General features: G+C 40.4%; 1 protein-coding gene across 1 annotated transcript; it reads right to left on the bottom strand.

Annotated features, from left to right (window-relative positions):
- On the bottom strand, positions 1–27,044 carry WDFY1 (WD repeat and FYVE domain containing 1). Its single transcript, XM_065675013.1, has 12 exons — positions 26,779–27,044; positions 19,665–19,732; positions 17,873–17,946; positions 16,599–16,653; positions 15,096–15,246; positions 12,098–12,210; positions 9,432–9,558; positions 7,706–7,811; positions 5,490–5,591; positions 4,595–4,725; positions 3,559–3,667; positions 1–2,877 (listed from the first exon to the last, which is right to left on the bottom strand). The coding sequence occupies exons 1-12, from the start codon at positions 26,913–26,915 to the stop codon at positions 2,818–2,820; spliced, it is 1,233 nt and encodes a 410-aa protein (XP_065531085.1). The 5' UTR covers positions 26,916–27,044; the 3' UTR covers positions 1–2,817.
- Between the last annotated feature and the right edge of the window lie 183 nt (positions 27,045–27,227).

Genomic DNA, 27,227 nt, shown 5'->3' with positions numbered 1-27,227 from the left:
TGAATATCAAGAAATATTTTATTATACATGTAATCAAAGTTTAAAAAACAGACAAGAAGGAGCAAGGGACAGGTTCATCTAGCATCTCTTAACTACGCAGGGTACAGAAATACAACTAGTAAAGGATTAGCACATATGAGTACCCTTTGCTCCCCTTTCCCTGCCCCAGTGAAGGAGGTTATACAAGCAGGATTAGAAATGCTTCAGATCAAGCCTTCTCAGTAATTGCACACTACAGCTGATGTTCAGATTCAGGAGAGCATGTGTCCCTTCAAGATAGTTGTTTATAAACAAAACATTATCTCTTTAGTGGTTTGTAAGCATTACTCATCCAACACCAAGAGTATATACCTAAATGACTAATGATTTAGCAGCCATAATTGTCTTGTTATATCTAAAATGATGCTATCTTTAAGTATATCAATTATAGAAAATAGATTCCTTAGGTTTAACAATATGTAGTAGAGAATATATTATCTAGAGGCAAAAACGTAATGCAGAGAAGTAGAGGAAGTATTCACAGGGAAGAGGGGAGCTGCAGGCTAAGCAGGGGGCACGTTGACTAATCGTAACTAAAAATGCTGAAGCTCAGGAGTGCTAGCTGCAAAGGAGTTACACCTCGGTATCATTGGTGTAAGTTTCAGAACATCTAGTTTGAAAAAACTGCTATTCCTCCCACATCTACATCAATCTCCCAACTCTTGATCCTAGATCCTCCTTACCTACTACAGTAGAATCTTAAACAGTTCTAGCAATGTAATTCATGTTCTGTCTTACACACTGTGAGGAAGGCTTCTATTTTCTTCCAGAGCCAGATATTAAGAAGTCTGAAAGTGAATGCAGAGCATTATCAAGGCTTATTCACCCAGCCTCCTTTCTAATTTACAAGGGTGAAGGCCTTCAGTGCAGAAAGCTGCAACTTCTTTTCCAGTATAAGCTGATTTTCTCTCAATAGCTTAGAAATAAGCCTTCACAAAGACTAAGCTATACAGCATGTAGCAAGGCATGAGACAAATCAGCATGACAAGTTTCCAATCCCAAACTGATGGCAAGTTTTGGGATGCCCACAAAAGAGGGATTTATTTATTCTTCGGTGGCCCAATAAGCCTAGAAAATTAAAAGACTCTTTGCCAAACTTCCAGAGAAGGCCCATCAAAAATCAGACAAAACCAGATTCAAAATAACAGTAACATATTCTAGATTCTAATGCCCTTTGGAGACTATCAGCTTTTTGGCTTAAAATGAAAGTGAATCATGACATATTAACAATACCATGATCTTCATCTATTTCAGCCTACAGCATGGTCCAGTGCAGGTTATTAGTGTCAAGTTACACACCTAGGACTTGAATTCACCAACACACATAGCACCACTTGATTGTTGCTGTAAATAAGGACAATCTAACCTTTAAGTCCTCTGCCGGAAAGAGCCTATTACCTTTGACAGTTGTGCAACACCACGTATTCCAGGCCAGCTTACCTACCCACAGTTTTTGTCCTCACACATATGCTTCTGTCTTTAGAAAAATCTAAACAGCTCCAAGCTTAAAACTGTGACATATTACCCCAGCTTCAGAAGCGTCAAAGTAAATTCTTGCAGTTTTCAAATGTAGGAAACTCACACAGCTGACACACTAATTTATTGACAATATCTCAATAATTATTTTCTGTATGTGCCAACTGCAGTCACAAAACCTTCCCAGTTCTTCTTTATACTTCTCTGCTTTCAAACAGGAAACAATCAATAAGTATTTTGGGATCAACGCACTTAAGTGCAGGGGGAAAAAAAAGCAGTTGTTCTGTACCTCAGTAATTATTGCTCTGTATTTATCCATTTTAAGCAATATCAAGGTAGCATCTGAATTTATGCCACACTTCAGCAGAGACAGGTTCCCTATCATTAAAGAAACATCAGCCTTTCCATGGGAAAAAAAGTCTCTAAAATTTAGCTGGCCATATTTCCTTAGCCGTTATATCTGACAAGGCAGATTTGCTTAACTTCCCATTCTAACACCATTATAGAGTTGTCAAATTATACAGCTCATACCTACAGCCTGTCTTTAGAGTAGAGTAGCTGGGCTGCATGTTTTCGTAAGAATGAGAGAAGTTTATTAGCTATGCTAAAACACTACCTAAAGAGCCTAGAATTGTTCAAAGCCTCACCAGCTACCTAAATAGAACAGCTGACCCACAAAAGTGATTTCACTAGTAAATGAACTTGAAGACAAACACTACAAGAAAGCCAATAAAGGAAATCTTGTGTGATCAAAGGTTCTCCAACTGTCTCATCTGAAAGAAGTTACGTGCCACTTTGAAGTTTTCCTCCTTCCATAAGAATAACCATCATACCTTTTCGAGGCAGTTTAGACAGTGACTGCTCAAATGTATTTCCACAGAACTGCTTTTTGGAAGAGAGAATAAGTTATTTTACTATTTGCACAAACTGCATTTACTACACTCGTTTTACTCAGATAATGGTTTAGCTACAAGGTATCTGTACAAGATTTATCAGCAGAGATAGCACACTGTTAACACTATGTATGTAAACTGAGAAACAACAGGTCCTTTCATCAAGGGGTCATATTGCCAGTAGCCATTTTAAGTTAGTCCAAGAGGCTGCAAAACTGAACTTCCGCACCAAGGAGACTCCTGGTGAGCCCAACAGAAAAGCCGTGCTCTACAAAGGTGACTGTCCATCCTGGAACAGCAGCAGGGAAGAATCAAGCGGCCGGTGTTTGCGGTAATAATTGTAAGAACAATTCCATCCGTTCGGTGCATATTGCTGTACATAAGGTGCATAAACCTGTCATGTATGAGATCAGCGCGAAGAGAAGCCAGTTGCAAGGCTGCAACCAACTACTGGCGTCATGTCCCAGATCTGGAAGAAAATATTGTAGAGAATTACGCAGCATTATTGTAAGACCCAAGAGGTGTTTCTGTAACAGGCACAAAACCAAACATAGATACCTCCCTGGAGACAAAGTAGCAAATACTTGAGTTACACCAGCCTTACAAACCTAAAGTCAAACTTCAGGCTCAAGAGACCCCTGTAGCAGTTCTCCATAGGTGTGTTTTAAAAAGTGCTATGAGTTTGTTACAAAAAGGCTTACACAAAACCAGCATAGACTGGAACAGTCTCAGTTCTGACATGCATAGTGGATGTACAGCTGAAGCACATCAAGATTCTACACTTAGCCTGATTTTCATGTCCCTGTTTCATAACCAGGGCTTTTAGTTGCAATGGTCCAAGAAGCCAGGGAGCTCGGAGTTAAGGAAGTCTGCTTCATCCCGTCTGTGCCTTTAAGGCTGCTGGCCCATTCTCCTACTGCTTTGGTTGTCCAGAGGACACTCCAGCTCTGACAGCTAAACTCCATAAAGTGGAGTCACTTTAGGTGACTTTGTCACTCAGCTGCAGGAAGAACAGCCTGCAACAAATAGGATTCTTGCTGACCTTGTTTTAAACTCTGTAGCAACAGTTGTCAGAAAGAAAAAAGTATATACAAACATTAGTCCTCTATTAAGTATCTCTCATAAATGCAGGAAAGAGGTACATGAATACCTTCACAATCCGGTCGCTCCCACAAGTCACCATTAGCCCTCTGGAGATATCCATGGACATGTGTGAAATGTTGTGTTTTCCTTCATGAAAGGTTGCCAAGGAAGTACGGCTGCATGAGAACAATTCAAATGAAAGCCAGCTGTCAGACGAAGCTTGATGGCATCGTTATAGCAGTGCAAAATAAACTCACAAGAAAATAAACTTGCCCAAGGACTAACAAATCAGTCCTGAGAACTGCAGTGCCGTGTTAAAAGGGACAGAATTAAATTAGCAAGTCATACTATGGCACTGCTTGTGTAGTTATACAGGTGTGACATTTCCTAGTCTTCTGCAACCTGTTAATAGTACCAGGGCAGAAGTGGGACAGCACATTAGTAAATAATTCTACTCTTGGTTATTAAGTCAAGCTCAGCTACATTTTTCCTCTGGCTATAGCGAGTCAACCACGAAACCAACCCCCAACCCAACAATCACCACCATAACAAAAAAAAACCAAACACCCCTAAAATTGGCATCTGGGTACTTTGGTCCTTCAGCACACCACATGTCCAAGGAGATGACAAGACCGTGAAGTGCTGTTCTTATCAAGATAAAAAACAGTTTAATGAGACAGCAAACAATGTTTAACCCCATTTGCTTGCATGGGAAAAATAATGTTGGGCTGTGAAGAATATCCCCATAGAAGCAATTTTCAGCAAGTGTTCAGTAAGTGTACATGAACTAATCCATGTGCCATCAATAGCATATAGCTAAACAGAAATCTTGAGACAAATGTTTCAGCTCTAGATCTGAGCTCATGGAAAATAAGAAATAGAGTAGATGAAAAAGTTGTAATACCACATCTAATCCAAATTAGTCTGCAGTGCCAGCTGAGGGATCTCTGCTATTGTAGTGCTTTGAGTGCCCAAGGAAAAGGTGGCCTAGCAGCAGAGGGTCAACAGTCACACAGTCTAGCATTGTGCGTGGATATGGAGCAAGCACAAGCATTTCTATACCTCAGCAGTATTACTTTATTTTATTATTCTTTAATACTCACTCTTCATCCTTGATTGACTCAAAACAGGAATCACAGACACGGACCTGGAACTCAAATCCCATGATTGGGTAACTTGACCGTTTGCTACTGCACTTGCCACACACTGCTTGCCCACATTTTCTGCAATGATGCTTCATGGAGGAAGAAGAAAACAAACAAATCACTATTACTGTGTCGTTTACCAAGCACTCACTGAATAAAACCAACACAGCTTCTGGTTTGCAACCTGTTAGGAAGCAACCTGTTAGGAAGTCTTCTGTTATGTCAAAGACCAAGGACTCTAGAGTCTTGTACAATCTTCCTGGCCATTAATGGGTTTACCTCCATATTGTCCCTGAACATCCTCTCCTCTTTTTGCAAGCTCCTTCTGGGAGCAGGATTAAAAAAGGGGTTGAACAAGCAACCAAGAAAATAATAGTCTAAGGAAGTCAGAAATAGATAAGTGCCTTGGTGCCTGTCCAGTACCTCCAAAAAGAAAGCTATCTGCAAAACTTTTACATTCTAGACTGTAAGAACAGGGCCATCACTGCTTCACTGAACTTAGTACCCTACAATGTTAGGCTGCAACTCGCTCAGTTATGGGGCATTGTGTGCTGCTTTACACAACGCTTGAGGATTAGCTGTCCACAGTTCCAGCGCATAGAAATATTCAGAGAAATCCAACAAAGTGCTGACAACACAGCCTGCTTTGCCCCATGACGGAAGTTTGACGTATAATTTCCATAGAATCTGGAAATTTCTTAGCATGCCTAGAAGCTGTGACCTCTCAATAAACTCTCACTTCAAAGCAGCAAAAATACCAACAGTTTAAAAGATCTAACAGCTTTAGTAGTTTTCCGCTTGCATTTACCTTAAGTGCTGAAATACAGCTGAGCACTCAAAACAGCAATCTCACCTGTCTCAACCCTAATGTCTTTGTGTCCCACATTTGCTTTATATTCCAGAAGAAAGGTTGTTCACATTTCTGGCAGGAATCACTTTCTAGCCACTGAGGAGCCTACAAAAGAGCAAGAGATATAAGCAATCAGGATTATTTTTCCTTATACAGCCTTCACACAGCCAAAGAAGTCTGTTTTAAGAACACAAAGTAAAGTTTTATTTGGAAAGATGCCCTGTCTCAGCTCTGGACATTACAACAACAGATTGCCTAAGGTATAGTACATAGGAAGCTTAGTACAAAAGCCAGGACTCCAAATCCAAGACTACAATTATCTGTTACCTACATACCTCCTATACTTTTTAAGCCTACAGCAGTGTGTTATGTTACTGCCTTAGTAAGAAACCTAATTTAAACACTTAAGTTATTAAATTCACTGCAGGCATTCAAAGATTGCTGCTCTGGTTGACTAGATGATCTTTAAGGGCTAGCGTAATCCAAACTGTAGAGGATACGAGGCAGTCATCCTCTCAAAGAGGCAGGGTCCAGAAGTAAATTCTGGAAGTAAACATATTTTGTTTCCCTAGGATGGCAGTTTGAAATAATTAAGAACTCATATGCATTTTCCTTCCTGCTCACACCTTCATTAAGCATCGCTTCTCCCACCAACATATTATTCCTGCCATAAATGGACTAGGCCAAATAAAAATACTTATGAGCTTTCACACATTTTAACACTCTCAGATACTTTAACTGAGCACCCTTGTAAGGAATAGGAAGAGAGGCACAACACTTTTTGTATACAGACTTGAATTAGAACATGTATATTCTATAAATCCTTATACATCTGATGGGTTTCAGGGAGACTCCCCTGACAGGAGGAAAGCTGGAACAACAAAGCTTTTCTCCTGAATTCACTTAAATCCATTGTTGATAGTAATAAAACAATAGTATTGTCAGACATATCACCATGAATATTTATTAATACCAGATGTCCATTTCCTACATCTTCAACCTTGACTGCATCCCTTTCCTTCCTCCACACTAGTGGAAAATACTGTAAAGGGTAGTAACAAGTCTAGCATGGGGGGTGGGGAGCAGAGCAGAGGAAATGAATCACCTTTCCCCCAAGTGAGATGTTCCATATTGCTTCTTTCAGTTACTTACAATAAGAGTTTTCACTTAATAGCATTTTTGAGAAGACAATCCACTTTCTGGCTCCCTCTAACAGAAAAACAGGATGTCTTCCTGATCTTTTCATCTTAATTTCAGCATAAAATAGGAGGTAAAAACCTGCCAACATTACTACCAGCGTACAGTTGGAACTGATTGAGATCATAGTAACACTGCCAGCAGAGTTACTATTCCTTCTAATCAAAACAGGTCTGTCTTCCAGTCTCATGTGCATATTTGAAGATGCCCTATAACACAACTCACTAGCTAGTGTTTCTGAGGAATTACGTTCATCATTCTTCAAACATTTAGTTTCTTTGCTTTCGGATTGGGCTTGATTATGTTTTTCCAATGAGTTCTGAGATATCATGGCTGTTTTAAGCTAACTGTATTATTTCACTTGTATTAAAACTGTCTATTATTTACAAGATCCCTTAATTATTGTGGGCAGATCCAAAAGAGATATAGGCACATCTTGTTTTCCCAGTTGTATTGTAAGTCAACTCTTTACAATTATAAAGTTTCATAGTATCACAGAAGCTTTGAAGAGAGGTCATGCTGAAAATGTTAGGAGCTTCACATACAGCATCCAGTATGTTTCAGGTGAAAAAGAAAATAGTTCTTAACCATGACACTTGCATTTAAGGAATAGCAATAGAGCTGAGCCTTAAATACTGCTTTATGGAAGCAACCAAAACTAACTCCTATAATTACAGTTTAACCAAAAATAGTAGTAATATATGTATTTTCAGCTTCTATGATGGATATGAATTGACACAAAAAGAATCTGCATGCCAGGCTCAGTTGCTGTGTACTAAGGTCTTTAAAAAAATGCTGTGTGGGGACTGAATATCTACATTCTGAAGTGCCTGGACAGACACTAGAACCAGCAGTTTTTAGTGATATGATTCAGCCTTAAAGTTTCAGGTAATGTAAGAAAACCAGCCTGCAGAACTGACTAAGAAAAGCCACATCAGCCTCTGAAAAAGAGGGGGAGGCTGAACAGAAAATTAAGTAAAAAGAAAGTAGAAAGAAATCTTTGACGTTGGTTATGATCTTACCTCTTCTCGGCTGATATCCATGTTCCAAACAGCAATTCCCCCATCAGCTGAACAAGATACCAGCTGTCGTGTCAGCTGTATGTAACAGATAGCCTGCACCTTGTCACTGCAAACAAAGTAGACACTATTTACCCACAGGTATTTAAACAAAGCTTAGTTTCCCAGCGAATCCTGATTTATTCTTTTAAAGCTACCTAAGAAGCCAAAAATTATTTCCAAACACTTTGGTAAGTCTACTAAGTAGAGCTGTGAAGATGGGTGAAGAGACGCTGTCACCTGAGCACTGCCCTCAGGACATTGCCTAGAACAGCATTTTTACAGGCTTGACCGGAATACCAGAGGTACAGTTCCACGTTAACATTTGCTGGCAGCAAGCACTGACAGTGAGCTGAGTGTCAACTGCCTCAGAGCTGAGTGTCAACTGCCTCAGAGCATGCACGCAAATACTCTTCTGTGTTGGCAAGGAAAGCCAGTTATCAAAACAGAGACAACTGGAAAAATAATAAGAAATATTTGTTTCAAGATAGAGCTAGGAAGCAGATGGAGCTTCCACTTTTGCTAACAAATCACAGTAAGTCTGTAGCTGCAAAGCAAAGCATGCATTCACCAGTAAGACGATTTAATCCTAAATAAAGGCATGGCAAAATAACAGTCTGCCCTAAGATGCTAAACAAAGGATCTCAACAGTATTAGACTGCTTTGCAACATCCAAGTTGAATTAAAAAAGCCATTCTGCTACTCAGAAGAACTTACTTTCCCATTCAGTATGATGTTTGATGCTAAGTGGGATGTTTGAAGAGAAACTAACAGTGTTACAAGTCTTCACCAGGACATATGATGCAGCAGTAACAGCAGTATAAAGTCCTCCAGTCACTGACTTCGGTTACTTTTTTGTAACCAGTACTCTACTAACTATTTCTTTAGCCATAAAACTAAATCCTCAAGATTTAACAAGAGGGCTAGGGCTAAGGCTATCAGTCTTGATCAAAGGTGGATGGAGACATCTATGAAATTAGACAAGAGGAGAATGCACTATACAAATACATCTTTAAACATAAACAAGATCTCTACTACTACTGCATTTCTAAAGTAAAATATATCTTCGGTGGTGAACTGCAGTCAGATGAAATTAAGGCCCTAGATTTAAAAAATGGCAGCTAGTGTTGTGTCTCTGTAAAAAAACAAAGACTTGATTAAACACAACTAACTACTTTATCCATAGAATAGTGGAGATGTAACATACTTTCCTGAAGTCAAGAGACCACCCCTATGATTTAGCCAATCACTGTATCACCTCACGGAGAGAGGATAACTGGGAACAGGAAAATACTGAAGTTTATTCTACATGGGTGCATCAACACACATATACATAGATTCTAGCCCCAACTTCACAGGCAACTCAGTGAAGTATTTACAACACAGAAGCATGCAGCTTTTACATAAAATCCAAACAAAATGATTTAGGAGTTTTATCCACCTTTTTCCTATAACCTACTTTTATGTTACGTTCCTGTTAATCATGGTTTAAAAGTATCTAACATGAGCAAAAATAAAGATTTATCAGTAATACTATCCTAGTACTGACTTTCTTCCCCCTCAGAGTTCTGCAAGAAGTTATTTTCTCTCTTATTCACAAAGATTCATATATTTTGACATGCTATTTACTCTTCCGGGGACTCTGTGCTCATTATGGAACATGTAGGAAAAATAAGACCCCATTACATACTGATGGCCCTGAAGCAGCAGTGTTCGTCCCTTCCTTCCACCAATATCCCACATGATAATGCTGTGATCAGAGGCACCTGAGAAGAGCAGTCGTTGAGCTGGATCCCACCACAGGGAAGTAATACTTCCTAGGAAAGAGCATTCTGCAGTTAGATCTAAGGGAGTCACTCCTCAACACAGTGATGCTCTTCTGGGTCATTAAAGTGAAACCTGAAACAGTCCCTTACTACAGCAACAGAGGTTGAAAGCTCTAAGGCAAACAACATCATGCAACAGCAATATACAATCCTCCTTGAGAGGCAAAGAGCATTTAACAACAAAACAAAACATTCCTAAGAAGAAAGTTTGATTCAAATCGCAAGTCAGAAAGTTTGAGTTACTTTCTTTCTGCCCCTTGTATTTAGGTAGTTGGTTTTAACAGCTGGCAGGCTAATGTGATCTTTGGAAGGTAAAAAGTATTAAAACTTGCCAAGTAGAAACTAGTATCTACTACACAATAAGATGCTTGGTCAGCAGTTTCGGAACAGCATGCAGTGTTCACAGCTAAACCAACTCTGTTACATAACTATTTACAACCTTAAAAGTTGTAATAGCTGGAATAAGAAACTGACAGTTTCACAGCTGTTAGCAAATCTGGCCACAACGTATATTATAAAACTAGATCTCAGAAGGCCCAACCTGGCTGCGCAGCTCATTGTTCAGACAGTCATCTTACAGTAGCAGTCTTATACTGAACCCATGGATACCGTAATGTAGGCAGGAGACTAAAGAAGTAATTCCGTTACTCATACCACCTATAGTTTTGAAGTTGCAAGAACATTTTATTCCCTTCCAGACATCCTTCCCTTTAAAGCATCATTTGATTTTTTTGTTTGTTTGGTTGGTGGGGTTTTTTTTTCATAAAAAAACTTGTTAGTCTGAAAGCATGATGAATGGTAGCTTACAGCCCAAATCAGTCCCTTCCAGGTCTCTGGAGCAAAAGATTATTCTTGCACCCTTTAGGACTAGACTTTTTCAGACTGATCCATCTGGGAATAGCTGTGTTAGAGCACAGTGGGCATCTGCAGCATAAAAGGTAGTTACCCACTGAAGGGCAAGCTCTAAAAACATTTAAACTGCAAAGCACACACTGCTTGATTATGAAGTCACAGTAAGGCAAGAGCTAGAAAGGAAATAAAATGAAGTCAGACTTGAGGTCTGGCAAACAAAGCTGCACTCAGAGAAGAAACAGATGCCATTTAAGTTTAGAGTTACCAGGCCTTGAGAGTATTACTCAAATACTGTGGAGGAAAAAAAGTAGCTACTATTACACCCATTGAAGAAAAACCTGTTTCTGCCCCTCCGATTTAATAATCTTTTATACTAAATCAATTCGTGTTTTGAGGATCACAATCTCCATACAGATGGGAACTTACATATAAGCCAAAGTTGTCTGCTACGTGGACAGCACTGCTGGAGCTGGAGCTTAGAAGCAGTAGACAGAATACGCACTATATGCAGTGCCGTGTCAAGACATACTCCTTTCAGACTTAAGGAGTTGCACTTGAGCAGACTAGTGCAAAAGCATACAGAGGTAAAGGGCCAAGAGAAATATTTTGCTCTTAATGAAGTTATCTGAAATTCTGGCTTAAAGCAGAAGAGGCATTTAGCATTTGAAAATCTTGACTTGTCTCCTGCATTCAAAACCAGCATGATAATTCTACAGTCATCTGTAAGTCAGGAGCCTATTCGGCTTTAACAAAGTCTGCTCTATACTTACAGCTATTAAACAAGGCAGCCTTTTCCAGTGGATCAGACTCATGATCCTGAGTAATTCACCCATACTCAAATGCAAACTAGTCAGCTGATTTGAAAGTTGCCAGTACCACATGGGAAGAGGCATTAAGTCTTGTTTATTTCTCTCAGTATATTATTAAATTGTACATTTGTCTGTGATTTGCATTCTTGCCTTACTCATTACATCAGACAGTGACTCCGTATCATGTTACAGACCATTTAGTTCTTCATTTGATATAAGGACTTCAGCTATACTACATGGGATGAGACATCTGTCTTTCACTAGACAGTTCTGATTCTAAAAGGCTCTCTAGATTTCTTGCATATAGCTTAGTTTCAGCTAAATGTAGGAAACTAAACTAGAGCCTCGTAAAGAGTCATCAGAACAGCAAAGTCTGTATTGAGCAGAATTAAGTGGCTTTTTAGAAGCTAGACTGGGACTTGCTAGGTATTATTATAGTACTAGAAGGTCTCCAGGAAAAAAAAAAAAAAACAACCAAGAAAACCCTACATTCTCATCCCTCCTTTTCAACGGTAGGGAGAATAAAGTTTTTAAAGGTGGCCATCTAGTGGATAACTCGTGTTTAATTGAATGCATATGTTTATTTTTCATCTATGATAAAAATACCCACCAGTATTTACATATTTGCAAATATGTAAATACATCAGTATTTACATTATTTACAAGGCTAAGATTAACCCTCACAAGAACATGACTGTTCTTAAAGAAGTCGCATGTAAGCCCTGAACAGCTTCTGATAACTACTACCCTGCACTAGTTGCTTACCCAAAGTCTGTCCTTACAAGGCAGACATCAAACTTCATAATCCTAATTTACAAAGGGGTACTATAATCTGGGTCAAGTGGAATTAAAAGGAAGAGTTACTCTACCTTCATGCCCTTTGAGCGTTGTGATAACTGAGCATGTATTCTGCTCAAGCTTCAGGAGAGTGATCTGTCCAGAATAATCACCAACGAATGCATGTCGAGTTTCATGATCATATCTGAACACCCGTCAAGGAGAAGCCCCATTTGAGTTTATGAGTATTTTACGGAACTGAAACAGATAGCACAGTTGTCCGCTACAGAGTTTAAACAAATTGGAAAAAAACATTTTAATGTGCCACATAAATATTTACATAACTACCTGTCCTGAGTTCAGCTGTAACAGTTATTTTTCTTCTTAGTAGCTGGTGCAGTGCTGTGTTTTCAACTTTAGTCTGAGAACACACTTGTTTTAGTTGTTGCTAAGTAATGCTTACCCTGATCAAGGACTTTTCAGTCTCTCATGCTCTGCCACTGAGGAGGGGCACTACTTCTAAACAGGATGGAGACCATAACAGTTAAAACTTGTTCATTCCTCTCTTCTCCTCACACTTCCCTACATGTGCATGTAAAACAGCATGGAAAATAAGCAAGTAAAAGTTTTAGAAAGCCACTGGAGAAGCCATGAGGTAATTCATCCCCTTGTTTAAGTCAGGACAAGAAGATTTAGACCATTTCTAGCAGCTATTTACAGAACACACTCATGGTCTACGAGCAATGCAGAATTCCTCAGGCTGCTTCTTGTAGTGCAGAGCTACTCACTGAGCACCTCACTGGACATTGGGTGGCATTCAGTCTTACCCAATGCTACTACCTGCTCCTATAGACTCTTTTAAGTTTTCTGGCATGTTATACTAGTTGATGCCCTCAGGATAAGAAAACTAAGATACAATGACATTGACCCTCTACAGCTAGTTTACTTCACTACAGCTAGTTTACCTCACAGTAGAAGTATACTCCAAATGTTCTAGCTACTGAGAAGGTGAGACCATGTAATTTCTTGTTCCGTTTTCTGCACTTTCAAGCTTACTAATGCAGGTCCTTGAGCACAATATCAAAGACTGAAATGAATTTCAGAAAGAGTTCTGTTACTTAACAGTGACATAAAAGCAACACCACACCCTAACATGTAATCTATTAAAAAGGTGGCATACTGGGCTATCTTATACTTCATAACAGTTTTCTGATATTCAGGTTTTGCAACTATATAACTACCGCCTCCAGAAACTAAAGCACAGCAAGCTGTATGGATTTAAATAATTTGCCACCTTTACAAGACTTTTGATATTCAGGATATATGCAAGAGCTATGAAAAACCCAAACAGCTGATACCACATAACCCAAGAGTTATGTATAATCTCACATGTCCTTCTGGCGCCACACAAAAACCACAAGCAGCAGCTAGCAAGTAGCCTACTCTACACAACAGAAAAGACTAAACTTTAAAAAGTCAATGTACCAAAAAGCCCATCACCATAAGAGATAAAACAGAAGTTTTGACATCTGATGAGATTCTGAAATCTCTTAAGCCTTCAGAATCTTGAGGTAACTATTCACTTTCAACAAATCCACTAAGTCTGTGACCATGTGATCCTTTCTTCATCTTGGAAGTTCAGGCAAGCATTATCCCCACTAATCCAGCAAAGAATAAGCACTCTGCTGTGGTTTTCAGAAGTTTACACATAGGATCATTAATAACTCCTAAGGAAACTCCTGATAGGGAGGCCAGCAGCTACTACACACACCAGAAACCTAGTTCTTTCAAACATAAGTCCAAAGGCAGGATAAATTACAATGCATTTTCAAATGTCACAGTCTTCAGCGGAAATTTATTTTTATCTTAATAGAAAAGGTCATATTCTTTCCTCCATTTTCATAATACACAGTTCCATTATTTGCGATAGTATTAGCTATAGAACCCACTGAATTCAAATAGTGAGACTCAGAGGCACCAGACTGTTCTGTGAGCTATTCTCCTAACACATATACCAATATTAACACCGCTCTGTGCTGCATGCAGCTGAGGTGAGGTGTACATGAAATATTTTGTGGGACACTTCGTCAAAGGACAGCAAAAAAGAGGAACAATGCAACAACACAAACCTGTCAGTCAGCTCTTCAGTCAGTATGGCAGGGTCTGCACAGATGTGAAACCACAGAAGGCTAGAGCTGCTGCTGGCAACCAAGCAGTTAGCTTTCCTTTTAGTTTCTTCACACTACACAGGTATATAACAATTCTAGAGAGGTCTTTATTTTTAAAAGAGATGTAGTTCAGCTTGAATCATGCCACTTCTGCATTGCTGCATTAATCTTCATACACCAACCAGTCCCTCCAGTTACTATCCAGCCACATCTAAACTGCTACTATTAACAAGTGCTAAAAATAGTTTTAGCATTTATTTAATTCATGCTTATGAGTTTTGCTTATGAGTTTTTAACTCATATGACATATGAACTACATTTTAAGCTACTGGGTTTGTAAGTCTTTTATGCAGCACAAAGAATAGCTTGAAGTACTTGCAACTGAATAGACAACTGGAGTTCTTAAACTACAAATGTTGCAGTTAAAAGCAATCTGTAGGAAAGGAAACTGCACGTAGACAAATCGCTACGAGTAATGAATAAAGTTTCAAAGTACCCCAGAGCTTAAAAATGGAAAAGATTAATATGAGCAAACACAGAAAAATTAAAGCAAAGGATTTTCATGATGTCTTATGCTCTTGAAGGACTCAAATGCAAACTAGCATCTGTTGAACAAAGCAACTTGCCTAGGAAGTATACAGGCCAGACTACAGATAGTTAAAAGCCACTGCCACAAGATGCTACAGACAAACATTTCAAAATTAGGAACCAGTATATACTGTGATTTCTGTAACTCAAGGTCACAACATCCCCTTCCTACTAACAACAGCTAATAGAAATAAAGGTATTAAACATCTAATTAGGTTTGCAGACATGTAAGATACTTTGGTCTAGCCTTTTATATGAAAAGGAGGGAACCAATTGAGCTAAAGGAACAAAATATTCTCCTGTTTCAGGGTCACAATAATTTTTCAAAGGATATTGTAGACATGAAGCCCAAGAGGTGAAATAATGCCTTCCCAACATACTTCCACTCCTGGTGCACATCCAGCTGATACACTTGTCATGACCGGTGCTGATAACCCACTCTGATGCCAAGCAAAAAGTAATAGCAGACACTCGATTCTGATGAGCTGTGGAAAAAAAAAAAGGATTCTGGCCAGTTTTTCCTAAAACTCAAGGTGATGTGTTCTTATGTTCTAATTCAGAGAGACATAGGTTGAAGACGATATCTAAGCAATGCCCCAGGGAGATGCTTTTACAGTTATGTTATACTTGCCTCTAAGCCAAATTAAAAGGTTAGCATTGTTCTGTTTGGTAGTTGCCTTCTGAATAGCTTAAGTGAACCAAACATGTCAGTCAGCTAATTTAAGTCTTTCTCCCACAAAAACAGAAACTGAGTTCAGCCCAGATACCCAAGATGCTCTGGTTAAGGAGCCGGCAAATCTTCAGCTTCCTCTAGTTAGACCAGGACTTCTGGGGAGTACTGTAACACATCTAAAAAACCTTAATTGCTTTCTTTAAGTGCCTGACCCCAGGGGAGTTATGCTCAGATCCATGCTTTTAAGCACCTGAAAGTGTATCTAGTCCATGTCATTCAAACTGCTACTTGTGATAGTAACCAAATCCCACCCAACTCTGTTTAGAAAGCTGCCACTAAGCAAGAAGCTATAAGCATTAGAAAGAAGCCCCCCAGCCCCCAAGATGCAAGCAGTTTCCTTGACTGAGATGTCAAGTCATCTTCCTTAGGATAAAGGGGTTTTTTGTTGCTTTAAGAACAAGGTCTTTTTCTCCTAACCAAGAACATTGCTTCTATCAGTGACAGGGAGTCATAAGACAAACTGCGCTTTGTTTTGCTACATAATCTGCAGTCTTCAAGAGTCTCCATCAAGCCTTTCACATGAATATTCCAATTTTAACCAGCAATTGAGTTTTGTATTTCTTTAAAGGATGTGCAGACAAATGCTGAAATTAGCATCTCCATAAATACTAGAAGAACAATCCCTATTCCCAATGTACCAGAATAATTAGGAGAGCAATAGGGATAAAAAAAAACTAAGATGACAGAGAAGGCAAGGACTCTTTATCTTCACCTACAAGTAACCAAGCTCAATGAATATGGAAAGTGAGGATGAAAATTGCAAACACCAATATCCACCTTTAGTAAGCGCTTACCCTAACATTCATGCAACAGAGCTACAGTTGAAGAGCCAAAGATTAACTCACTAGTTCTGGCTCCTTACACTCACAGACTAATGATGTACTGAACTTAATGACTGCAACTCAGACTCAGCTGACAGAGGATTACTCAATAACACAACATTTTTCTTATGGCAGTTATCCCAACTAAGTGACATCTAGAAGGTCAGTCAGACTTAAAGCATATTTGGACTTGATTAATCTGTGATGATGTCGTATTTCTCCAAGCATTTTAGATGCCTTCTCTTCACGCAAATCTGAGTGTAAACAGTGGTTAAGAGTTTACCTGGATAAGTCTTCACAAAGTTCATCTTATTAAAGTCTTCTGAAATATGAAATTCCTAAAAGCAAAGTGGAACCATTAGAAAAGATACCATAGTAACATAAGCAATATTGATACCCCAAAAAAGAACAGTAACCTCAAAGGCCAGAATTTGCATAGCAAATATCATACATATCTCAGTAAAAACTAGCAGTTTCTGAGGCTGAAGCATAGCACACTGAGACACCAACTGTAAATTGCAGTAATTAGTGAACTTAATTTTCAATAAGGAGCATCCTTTCAGCATCAAGCATATTTCAGTATCTAGTTTGCTGAAGGAAGAATACAGGAAGACATAAGATCTCATTTGGCCCCAGCAGGAACAAACAAAACTGTACATAGTAGTATTTCTGATTTAAGTATCTGAGACTTCATAATGAACAGATTTAAGTGCGAGTATTTTCTATTTGATCCATTACTGAAATTTTACAAGTCTCAGCTACAATTTCAAGTAGTTGTCACTAGAATCGCTATTCTCTGTAGTTCTGTGTAGGCAATTCACACCTACTTATCAGCAGAATCACTATTTATGACACTCATGCAGTACCCTGGGTCCTTCCTTATAAGACAATTATGATTTTGATCTTATTTTCACCATTAAAGCATCTGAGAGTCACAAGATTCCCCTCCTTTGCCAAGGAAAGAGGGGAAGAATACAGACCCACATTCTATTTTGCCATATGTATCTGCTCTCCAGGAGAGTGAAAGCAATTACAGTGATGGTATAAAAAGGCAGAATAATTCCCAGAAAGAAGCCAGCCCTGCCTCTTGTCATTCTAGAGGTAGTGTTGAAATTTCCATATCACAAAAAGATCTGCAGCAAGAGCATCCAGAGAAATGTGCATGGTGAGGTACAAGCAGATCCATACTTCTGTCCAGATGCAAGGTAGCTACAGTTCACAACCACTGTTAGTGCACTACCATGGCACTCTGCCCAGCTGAATGTACCCCTCAAAATAATTCCTTGATGAAGTACAATTGTTTGGGTCCACTGCTACACTAATGGCTCAATGACTTCTTGAGGGTAGCTGGCTCATATCTAGCCAGAAGGACCTCTGCTAATCTGCAGTCCTCCCATGTATGTCTCAGGCGAACTGTCAAGAAGTTCAGCCATTTAGTAGTAGATGCATTCCAAAAACAAAGGAAAAAAAAACGAATTATCAGCTGCCAGCAACACTAGGTGCTCACAATCTAAGCAATTCTAATCTACATACTGAAGAAAAGTCATAGCAACTTACCATGATAGCCCCATTATCCTGGCCTACAAATATTCTTCTGCTGTCATGATGATAAGTCATGGCTGAACATGGTGCTGTCAAAAAAGGCAAAGACATAACAGTTACTGAAACAGAGGCATTAAGATACAGATGACTTATGACTTTTTTCACTCAAGACAAAAGCTGATTAAAATTAAATAGCTTGATTGAAATTAGTCTACATAGATAGCGTCCCTTGGTAAGACAGTGAAGCTGAGGGAAGGAACACTATTACAGTAGCTCAGATACATCATTAGGAAGCATACGCAACATGATTTCCTGACCCAGGATGCAACTGAGTACAAGAAGTTTTACACAGTCTGAAAGCTTAGTTAGCAACCACAGCATGTGCAGCTGGTTACACTTAAGAACTTGAACTCACTAAAATTATCTCAAGAGGATCCCTAAGTTGTATACAACAATAATCTGTTCTTTACATTTGAGGACTGTATCACTAGAGAGAGATAAAGTGCTAGAGACAAATAGGCAATTGCATGTCAACTTCATACGGAATCATGTCTCAACATCCGCAACATTAAGGAGACTTATGTTTTTGAGATTACACACAATCTTTTAGCAGAAAGCCTCTAAAGACCTACTTCCTTTCTTGAAATTAAGAGCTAAAATAGATGTGAAAAGCAATGACAACAAAAATACAATAAAGGGTCTTAATGAAATTTTGCACAAAAATTTCACTGAAATATGTCTTCATTTAACTTGCAAATTACAAGGATGAGAAAGATACAGTGTTCTAAAGCAACACCTTGTTCCCCCAGGACCCTCAGAAAATGTGGCCCTGAAGGTGTTTGTAGAAATTTAAAGACAGCACAGTCTGGAACATACTGGAACCATTACAGTGGTCATACTGCATAAGGACAAGTCCATCCCTTGGAACTACCTACATGCACACGCTGTTTTGCATAAACCTTTGTAGGTTTCTATATACAATCTGAAGAGTTTTAGAAAACTAAGAAATGGAGCAACTGCTGTAATTGAGACCAACTATTAGGAAAAAAAAAGAAAAGATTAGACTTCACATTTTTAACCTAGATGGTAGGCTACTGAGCCTGCAGCTAAGGCAGCACAGAATACCATGAAGTCCAATTCTTTGGTTTTCATTGAACATTTGTATGGAAATTACTTCAGGAACTGTCATTCCAAAGACTATCTTTTGTGTTACGATATTTTGTTTTGCCATTGTATTTCTTCTTTTTATACGTGATATTTGTCCAGGTAGCAACTAGACATTAAAGAAGTTACAGCAAAGCACTCAGGCTGCCTGATGTTCCAAAACCAAGAAAGCACACTGACATTCAAGATTTACTCAACACTGAAGCTGCTGTTCAGTGTTGTTCTCTTAATAATCTAAATGTAGAGGGGGAAAGGGGGGCTAAGAAAGAAGATTGATTCTTTCAACCTTGGAAAGCACAGAATATTCTTATGCCTGAACTTTAAAGCTAGTCATTTGAAAAGGTCACTTATTCAGCAGAAGAATTATTTGCCAACATTTGAGACATCTACAACTGCAGATCCACACAGTGATTCATGTGGTGAAGGATCCGGTTCTGACAGAATGCTGCTTTAGATCTCACCCACCATGCAGCTAGTTTCAAACTATAGTCTGAGCCAGAGTTGCTGCAAAGTTCCCAATTTCAAGATCATCCAGCAAATCCAACACTTGGAGAAATGGGAAGGAGGTATTCCCACACAAAGCACAGGTACAAAACCCATGCCATGCTTGGCCACCACTTACCATCTCCAGCATTGTACTTACATGACATGGTGTGATAGATACTGGGCCAGTATTGTCCACTGTCTCTCTTCAGCCATACTCGTATTGTTCTGTTGGAAAAGAGCAGGGAAAAGACAGTTTTAACTAAGTGCATCATCCCTTGCATCTGAAACAGTTAACCAGTTTACTTACATATCAGCTCAAATCCTTCCAGCTTTTGTGCAACTCAAACATAATCATTAGAGGAACAATATAACAGAATAACAGTACTCCAATAGTACTTTAACATAACAAGAATAATAGTACTAAGAATAGCCACCTTTGGATTCTGAAGAATCTTCTCCAAAACTATTTATATATGGACTTTTAGCAAGTATAGAATGGAAATACTATTTCATCTCACCACAGAAACTGCTACACATTGTACCCTTTTAATTCCTTCTCCTTGGCTCTGGCTGATTTAAGTCACATTCAAGTTGAAGGAACTTTACAGCTTTGGCAGAACAAACCGCAACTTGTTTTAGAGCAGATGAAGTGTTTGATATGTTTAAATAAAAAAAAAAAAAAAGGGGGGGGGGGGAAATAATTCTATTGCGGGAGTCTGAACTTTTGAATTTTTACAGCTTCTCTGTGCAACTCATCCTTCAGCAAGCCAGATACTAAATATTATTAGAGAAGCACCTCATCCTCCAGACCAGCACATTACTGACATCTCCAGCCCCAAATATTGACTTATGGATGCATAGGGGACATCATATCTAGTTCAGTGTTATTTCCTCTTAGCCATGCCTCTACTCTCTCATGTACGAATGCAAAGGAAAAGCAACTTTAGCAGCACCTCTATGCTGCACTGCTCCTCTGGCCTAAATATGAACAGGTTTGATTAGCCAGTCACAAGGGAATTGAAAGAAATTGGCAAGATGATATGACAGCATGCCAGTGTTCTTTATAACACTGTTTTAGGTTTGTAGTTTTCTAGAATCAGACTTGGAAGGAAAAACGGCCTTGAGAACATTCGGCATTATACCACTCTCATGACTGTCTAATCCTGGGAGGAGGGATATAAGACAGTCAGCAAGGAAGTGGAAGGTTATTGTCAATTAAAAACACTCCTACAATAGGCACATCTGAAGGGAATCTACATCAAGAAGTTAAGAGCACACATGTACACAGTATTATTTTAAGTCTACTTGAAATTTCCTCTCCAGACTATTGTTTGCCTTCTTGATACTGTTTAAATCCAACTTCCTCATTCCTAAATGGAAACCTAAATGATCTGTAAATATGTGTACCTGGAAACAGTGCCAAGAGAGTTCATTGAGATGACTTGCTCTATTTACTTTTGGCTAAAAAAAGGAACCAACCCAACCAGGGGACAGATTTGCCAAACATCATATGGGACTGCCAGTAAGTTTAACAAATAAAGCACAGGAAGGAACTGGTATCCTGCACCAGGACTAGCACTTCTGAGGCTGAATATATAAAGGTAGCATTCTAATTTTGTAATCCATTTAAGGGCTTTTCTTTAAAAGACCACTCAAAAATAAAGCAAACAGCCACCCTTAATGTACTACTTTCCTTTTCTAAAAGTTGAAATCAATACAGCTGAGTACACACTGCCTCAAAACAATGATTTTCAGCTTTTGAATCAAGACACTGTTCCACCAGTTCAGTGGCAAATGCATATCACTCCGGTCCATAAGATATTCTGCATTAGAGAAAAAGCTATCACTTTCTTTTTACAGCAATCTGCACCCTGCCCCATCCTCAATAAGGTAACACTTCAGGAGAGCAGTTGCTATTATCTTGGTAACATGAGAAAAAACAATGCTTCCGAGACATTTTTATGATGCAAATGACAGTGACTTGGTTTAGCACCTATGCACTTTAATGGCTTTTTAATCTGCTTTTTAAATCAGCTCCATCATATTCAAACTCTTCAGAACATCTCAGATAGTAGTTTCCAAACTCACTAACTCAACTCTTTCACTTCTAGCTAAAATCATGCAATTACTTTTAATATAAAAATACTAGGTGTTATCATAGTGACTGAGATCACGCACTGCTGATATTCATGAGGTAGACTTTGTTTCCTCTCAGTATTCTGGTAGATTATACTAAACTAGGAATTAACATCAAGGAAGCAAGGATTTGGTTTTTCTAAGCAAATTATTTCCTGGGAGTATAATCTGTGCACTGATCATCAGTAACACAGCCCCTCACTTAAATTGAGAGCCTAAGCAAACAGCTGCAAGAGTTAGCAAAATTGACTTCTGAAAGCTTCTTATTTTGGTTTAAGTAAGATTTAGACTTCACTAGTCTCATGTTTGCAAAGATAAGTTGTCAAGACAGCTTTATATCTAATTATACAAAGCTCTGACTGAGCAAAATTGTAAGAGATTGTTTTTACAGCAGTCAGCAAATAACCTGTGCCAAAATACCACTTCTCAATTCTCTCCCAGACACCGGTTTTGGTGCATCAACTTTTGTTAGGACAAATTAATTTGTACCAGTTCTAGGTCCAAGGACTAGAAAAGTCCTCCAGTAATACTGCTTCCACAGTCTCCTTCTACCATTATTTTTTGGGTTTTTTATTATGAGAACTACTACATCAATCCTAGAAACTCCAGCACTCCTCTCAGAACTTTATTTAACAAAGAGGCCTATGCTCAGCACCTGAGAAGAGCTGGCTACCACACTTACTTTTCCTTAAGCTTTCCCTATTAAGGGCCTGGAAAAAACACAGGTTGGTTTGACAGCAGTCTCAGTAAGGATGTGAAAATGCTGAAACTCCTTAAGGAGCACCCAGAGATAGATACATACTTTTAAAATTACAGTAGGCTCAGATATCTGCGAGTGCCAGGAGGAAGTAAAACAAGATTAAAAAAGACCTCCAAATTTCCCTAGCATCTGAGTATTAAAACAGCTGGAAAGCACATGTGTTTATAAAAGAGTAATTCAAAGGGTTTTTTTCACTTGTTTGGGGTTTTTTTTCAGTAACATGAAGAAAGGCACAAAAAGACATCTTTAAGCAATAATAAGTGTGGCCTTAGCAATTCCTAAAGATTCCCATTGTTCTCAATAGCTGTTTCTTGTATAGAGGAAGCACCCAACAGTGCTGGTGATAAAATCTGAGGTTTGAGAACTGAGAAAATCCTTTAGCGTTCCAACAGTATTTGTGCTTGTGCCACACAAGCTGCTCTCTAAAATCCAAATGCATGTATGTCAGGGAGAAAGAAGCGATGAAAGGTTAGCACGCAAACCCAGACTTGTTACAACCCAGCACTGTTGCAAGTACTACACAGATACACTAGCCCTGCTCCAAGAATTGCATCTTCCCAACACCTTCAAACCACTAACCATTGCTTTCCTACCTGAAAGTAATCACAATTGTTTTCCTAGCAAGAAAACAGAAGACTGCATTTTTCTGGTAGTCAAAATGAAGCAGAAGTATTTACATTGCTATTGACCATGTTCCCAAAACAGCACTAGGAAACTGGTTTAACCAGAATGCAATGCAATCTCAAAGACTCACAGTTGATGGTTTTATTTCATTTCTGCTCACAAAAACATTAGTTTTGACCAGTATTTAAGTTCCATAACAGAAAAAAACCCCAACCAAACTTAATACCACAACTTAAGAAGTAGTTCCAATGCAATAGCAGCTGCTAATGGTCACAGAACACCAGCATGCAGATGTACTAGTGACTCTAGAGATCCCGTTAACCTGCAGCATACACAATACCTTCACCTTGCATTTAGGGTCTTATACACTAGTTTATAAGCCCTCAGTATCCCCAACTACAGCTGGGAAACACCAATCTTGCCTTAGGTATTTGTTTGCTGAGAACAAGGATGATAAGGCCAAGTCTAGAGATTTGGCAGTATCACATCTGTGCAGCCCACACTGGCCTATATCAGCTCTGAGAAAACACAAGCCAGCCTTGAGCAGACAGATCCAACTCACAGCTGGTACCTGAGCCTCTGCCCACACTGAGGTACACACTGCAACAATTCCAAACATTGTCTGTGAGCCAAGGTCAGACACAGAGGGACACAGAGCGAATTATCCTTTCTGGGTAAGTTCTAAGAAAGCTTCACTGATGGCAAGTATCCTGCCAAAAATCAGATTTGGAAAACTAGTAATTTAACCCCTGCAAGTATAGTCTTGCTACCGTTTTCAGCATCAAAACTTTAAAAAGAAGAGCTAGGTTTTTATTTGTATTCGCAAATCTACAGTGGCATCTTTTGTACTCTCAAAAAAACCCCAACCAACCAAACAGAAAACAAACAAGCAAAACCACCACCAACAGCAAAAACTGTTACTTCTCATTCTAGAAAATACAATTTAAACTAGAAAGAACTACGACTCCTCTAATGAGAGGATAATCTACCACACTGCTGGGAAACGTTTGTGCACCAGTATTTTCCTCACTACTTAACTTGTAAACACATTCCTCTGACTGGCTATTATGAAATACTTGACAGCCTTAGCTGTATTAAGATTTAATCAAACATGCTTTTGCACTACTCTCTCCGTGTACACAGCAGTACTTTCACATCTTCAACTCTGTACTATGCTTGCTGCTAGCAGCATCATCACTTATGCAGTATTAACACCTACACACCCTGTTTATAGTAAACAAACAGAAGAGCAGTAAGTTTGATAACATGCTAAACTGTAGGTGAAGTGTATGTGAGTAAGCTTTGATGTACTGTAGGAGGTATCCCATATTAAGAGATACTACAGTGCAATGGTTTCTGAAAGCTTAAAGGTCTAAGTAAACTCCCATAGTAAGGCAGCCTACAAGAATTTAACCCTGAGTCCAAATCTTCTCTTAGAAATATATATACATCAAACGTGGGTAATGGCCTCTGCCCTCCTTGCACAAGTCTGTATCTGACCTGCCCAGATAACGATGCTGCTGCATCCCTGGCTCTTACCAACACAGTCTAAGCATGCAGGCTGCTAACCTTCAGCATTAGACCTTTAAGTCTGAAGGCTACTGTCTGCTACAGGCAAGCCTCTGCAAACCTGCACCACGAATTTCTGTTTAACTCAGATACCCACTCCTAAAAACTGCTATTTCCTCTTCTCCCCGCCAGGAAGCACATCAAAACAAGGTTAAGATTCAACCCATAGTTGCACCCTAAAGGCCAACTTCATCCTGCACATGACTAAGATACCAGAACAATCTCATGCAAGAGCAGAATGAAAAGGAAGCTGCTCAGTCCCATCCAAAACCTGTTATCCAACATGTACTACAGAAAGTCATTTCCACAGGAAGGGAAGAGACTAACCCAAGTCCAACTTTCAATCAAAGCCAGAAAACACAGCTAACACATCCAAGCGTAAATGCTTGCTGTAAGCAAGGTACAATTACTGCCATGGTTCAACAAGCAGCAGTATGTATTACTGCTCAAGGGGTCAAGATGCTGAATGCTTCCAGAATCCACAGCTCCATCATTCTGGAAGCCTGGGAAAGGAGACTATGATATCTGTTACATGCTAGAATTTGATGGTACAACCACAACACTAAACACGCTTAAGAGCACTTCTTTAATGACCTATTAAGATAAGCACCCAATGTGATAGCTGAAAAAAGCATTTTTCAGGAATAGGAGCCTGACTCCAAGTGCCTCAGAAAAATATTTTCAAATAATTTTTAAACAGAAGGAAAACCTTGCCTTCAGTTACTCCAAACTTACAGCATTTGTACTTCAGACTTTTAGACTTCAGTAATGAGCTTTTACTCCTGTCCCGATAACCAATAGCTCATCTAAGCATTAAGTGTGCTAATCTTCAGGGGAAATAAAAAAGGGAGTGGGATCCACTTAGCCACTTTAAAGAACTAATTATTAAGTCTTCCCCTTCCAAATTCAACTACTTTTACTGCCTGCTTTCTAAAAAGCTCAACTGGCACTTGAAAACAATTCTTAGCATGCTAGTGAAAAACACATTCTTACCACCTCTCCACAGAAAGCAAGGCTAGACTAGAGCGTTCTGATTTCTCAGAAGTCCTGATAACCAGCGCCAGTCATTGCATACTCCTTTCAAACCCTGCCACAGTTACAGGCGAGGAGCTCTAAAGAAGAATCTCCTACCCCTCTTCATATTTAAAAGTCACTTTCCACATAGCGTGGTGGAAATTCCAGCTCTCACCACTACACTGCAGACCCCTCATCTCCCTCCTAGCCAACAATCTTGTGCTACTTGCTTCCTCATTTCCACTTTCATTTCATCTGAATAACTGCTTAATGCCATTACCAGCTTTCGTGACAGATGTTTCACATGCCGTATGAGCCAAGAATCAAGGATGGGGATTACAACCTGAACACCTTTTCCCTTCCTTTCCAGAAACCGCTGCTCTCAGCAGCTCATCACCACCTCTCCCCTCAGATCTGCCAACTCACTCTCTCAACGGTTTCAGCCAGGCTTGAGACCTTCAGGCTGAGCCACCAGAATGGGCTTGTTCTGAAGCAGCTTGGGGAGCTCCAAAGTCGCCTGCAAGTGACTGAGCCAACACAGCTGAAGGCAGAGGAAAACATAGCCCTACACTTTCGGTTCTACTCATTACCGCTGCAGACCCCTTCCACACACACAAACGAGTTGTACTTTTCCATGTACTTCGCAGGGCTGGAAGAGAAGTACGACGGCTTTTTCCCATCCGCAGGGGAACGTTCCCAGCCCTGCTCCCGCCCGCAGACTCCCTCCGAGAGCAGGAAGCCGGGTGACGATATTTTCCTCCCTCGAACTGCCACCTCGGTTATTTCCTTACGGCTCCAGGCAAAGAGTCATGGCCGCATGCCTCCTGGCAAAGTTGGAGCCTACGAAGTGAATTTCACCCCATATCCAGCGCTGCGCCTCCCCAGCTCAGCTGGCTCCCGCTGGCTGCCACCTCCCGCTGGGACCGCACAGCCGCTGCGCCCCGGCTCCGGAGCTGCGGGATGGGGGGCCCAGCCCCGCACGGAGCGGGAACCGCCGGGTGAGAGGGGAGGACCGGAGGGGACCCGACCCTCCGCCGAGGGCCCGCGCCCGCCCTGCCGGCCTGTCCCGACCAGCGCCCCGGCCTAGCCCCCTCGGACCCCCGCGGGGCATCGGGCCGTCACGGCGCCGAGAGGTGCCCCGGCGAGCCGGCCCGCGGCCCCTGCTCACCTGTCCTCGCTGGCCGTGATAACCCCGTCCTCCTTGGGGATGAGGAGCGCGGCGCTCACCACGTCCTGGTGCCCCTCGACCTTGCTGAGGAGGACGGGCCGGCTGCTCTGAGGCCGCGAGTGGATCTCCGCCGCCATGTTGCCGCGGGGCCGGCCCGGCGCCCATCAGCTGACGGCGCGGGGAAGCCCGCCGGCCGCCGTAACGTTGCGTGTAGCGGCGCGCCCGCAGCGCCGAGGTGCCCCGTGTAGCGGCGCAGCCCGGCCGCGCGCTGACGCCACCTCCGGCGCGGCGCGGGGCGGGGCGGCGGCAGCCGTATTATCGGTAGTAGAAGAGCCACGCGGGCCGTATGTCGCAGAAGAGCGGGAGAACTGGATCTCTGTGGGGCTGTGGCTTCCCAAGCAGGAGAAGGTGGTCGTGGGCTCTAACACTGTTCCTACGGCTGGACCCGT

Source organism: Lathamus discolor, chromosome 3 (genome assembly GCF_037157495.1).
Source record: "Lathamus discolor isolate bLatDis1 chromosome 3, bLatDis1.hap1, whole genome shotgun sequence".
NCBI classification, from domain to species: Eukaryota; Metazoa; Chordata; class Aves; order Psittaciformes; family Psittacidae; genus Lathamus; species Lathamus discolor.
This window is presented reverse-complemented; position numbering and strand designations above follow the sequence as displayed.

Bases quoted from the DNA above. Each gene is read 5' to 3' on its own strand.
- WDFY1 (XM_065675013.1), bottom strand. From the start codon at position 26,915: ATGGCGGCGGAGATCCACTCGCGGCCTCAGAGCAGCCGGCCCGTCCTC. The intron at 17,947-19,664 runs GTAAGTACAATG...CTTTTTTGACAG, and splicing joins TATCTATCACACCATGTCAT to CACCATGTTCAGCCATGACT. The intron at 4,726-5,489 runs GTGAGATTGCTG...TCCTCCATGAAG, and splicing joins AGACATTAGGGTTGAGACAG to CATCATTGCAGAAAATGTGG.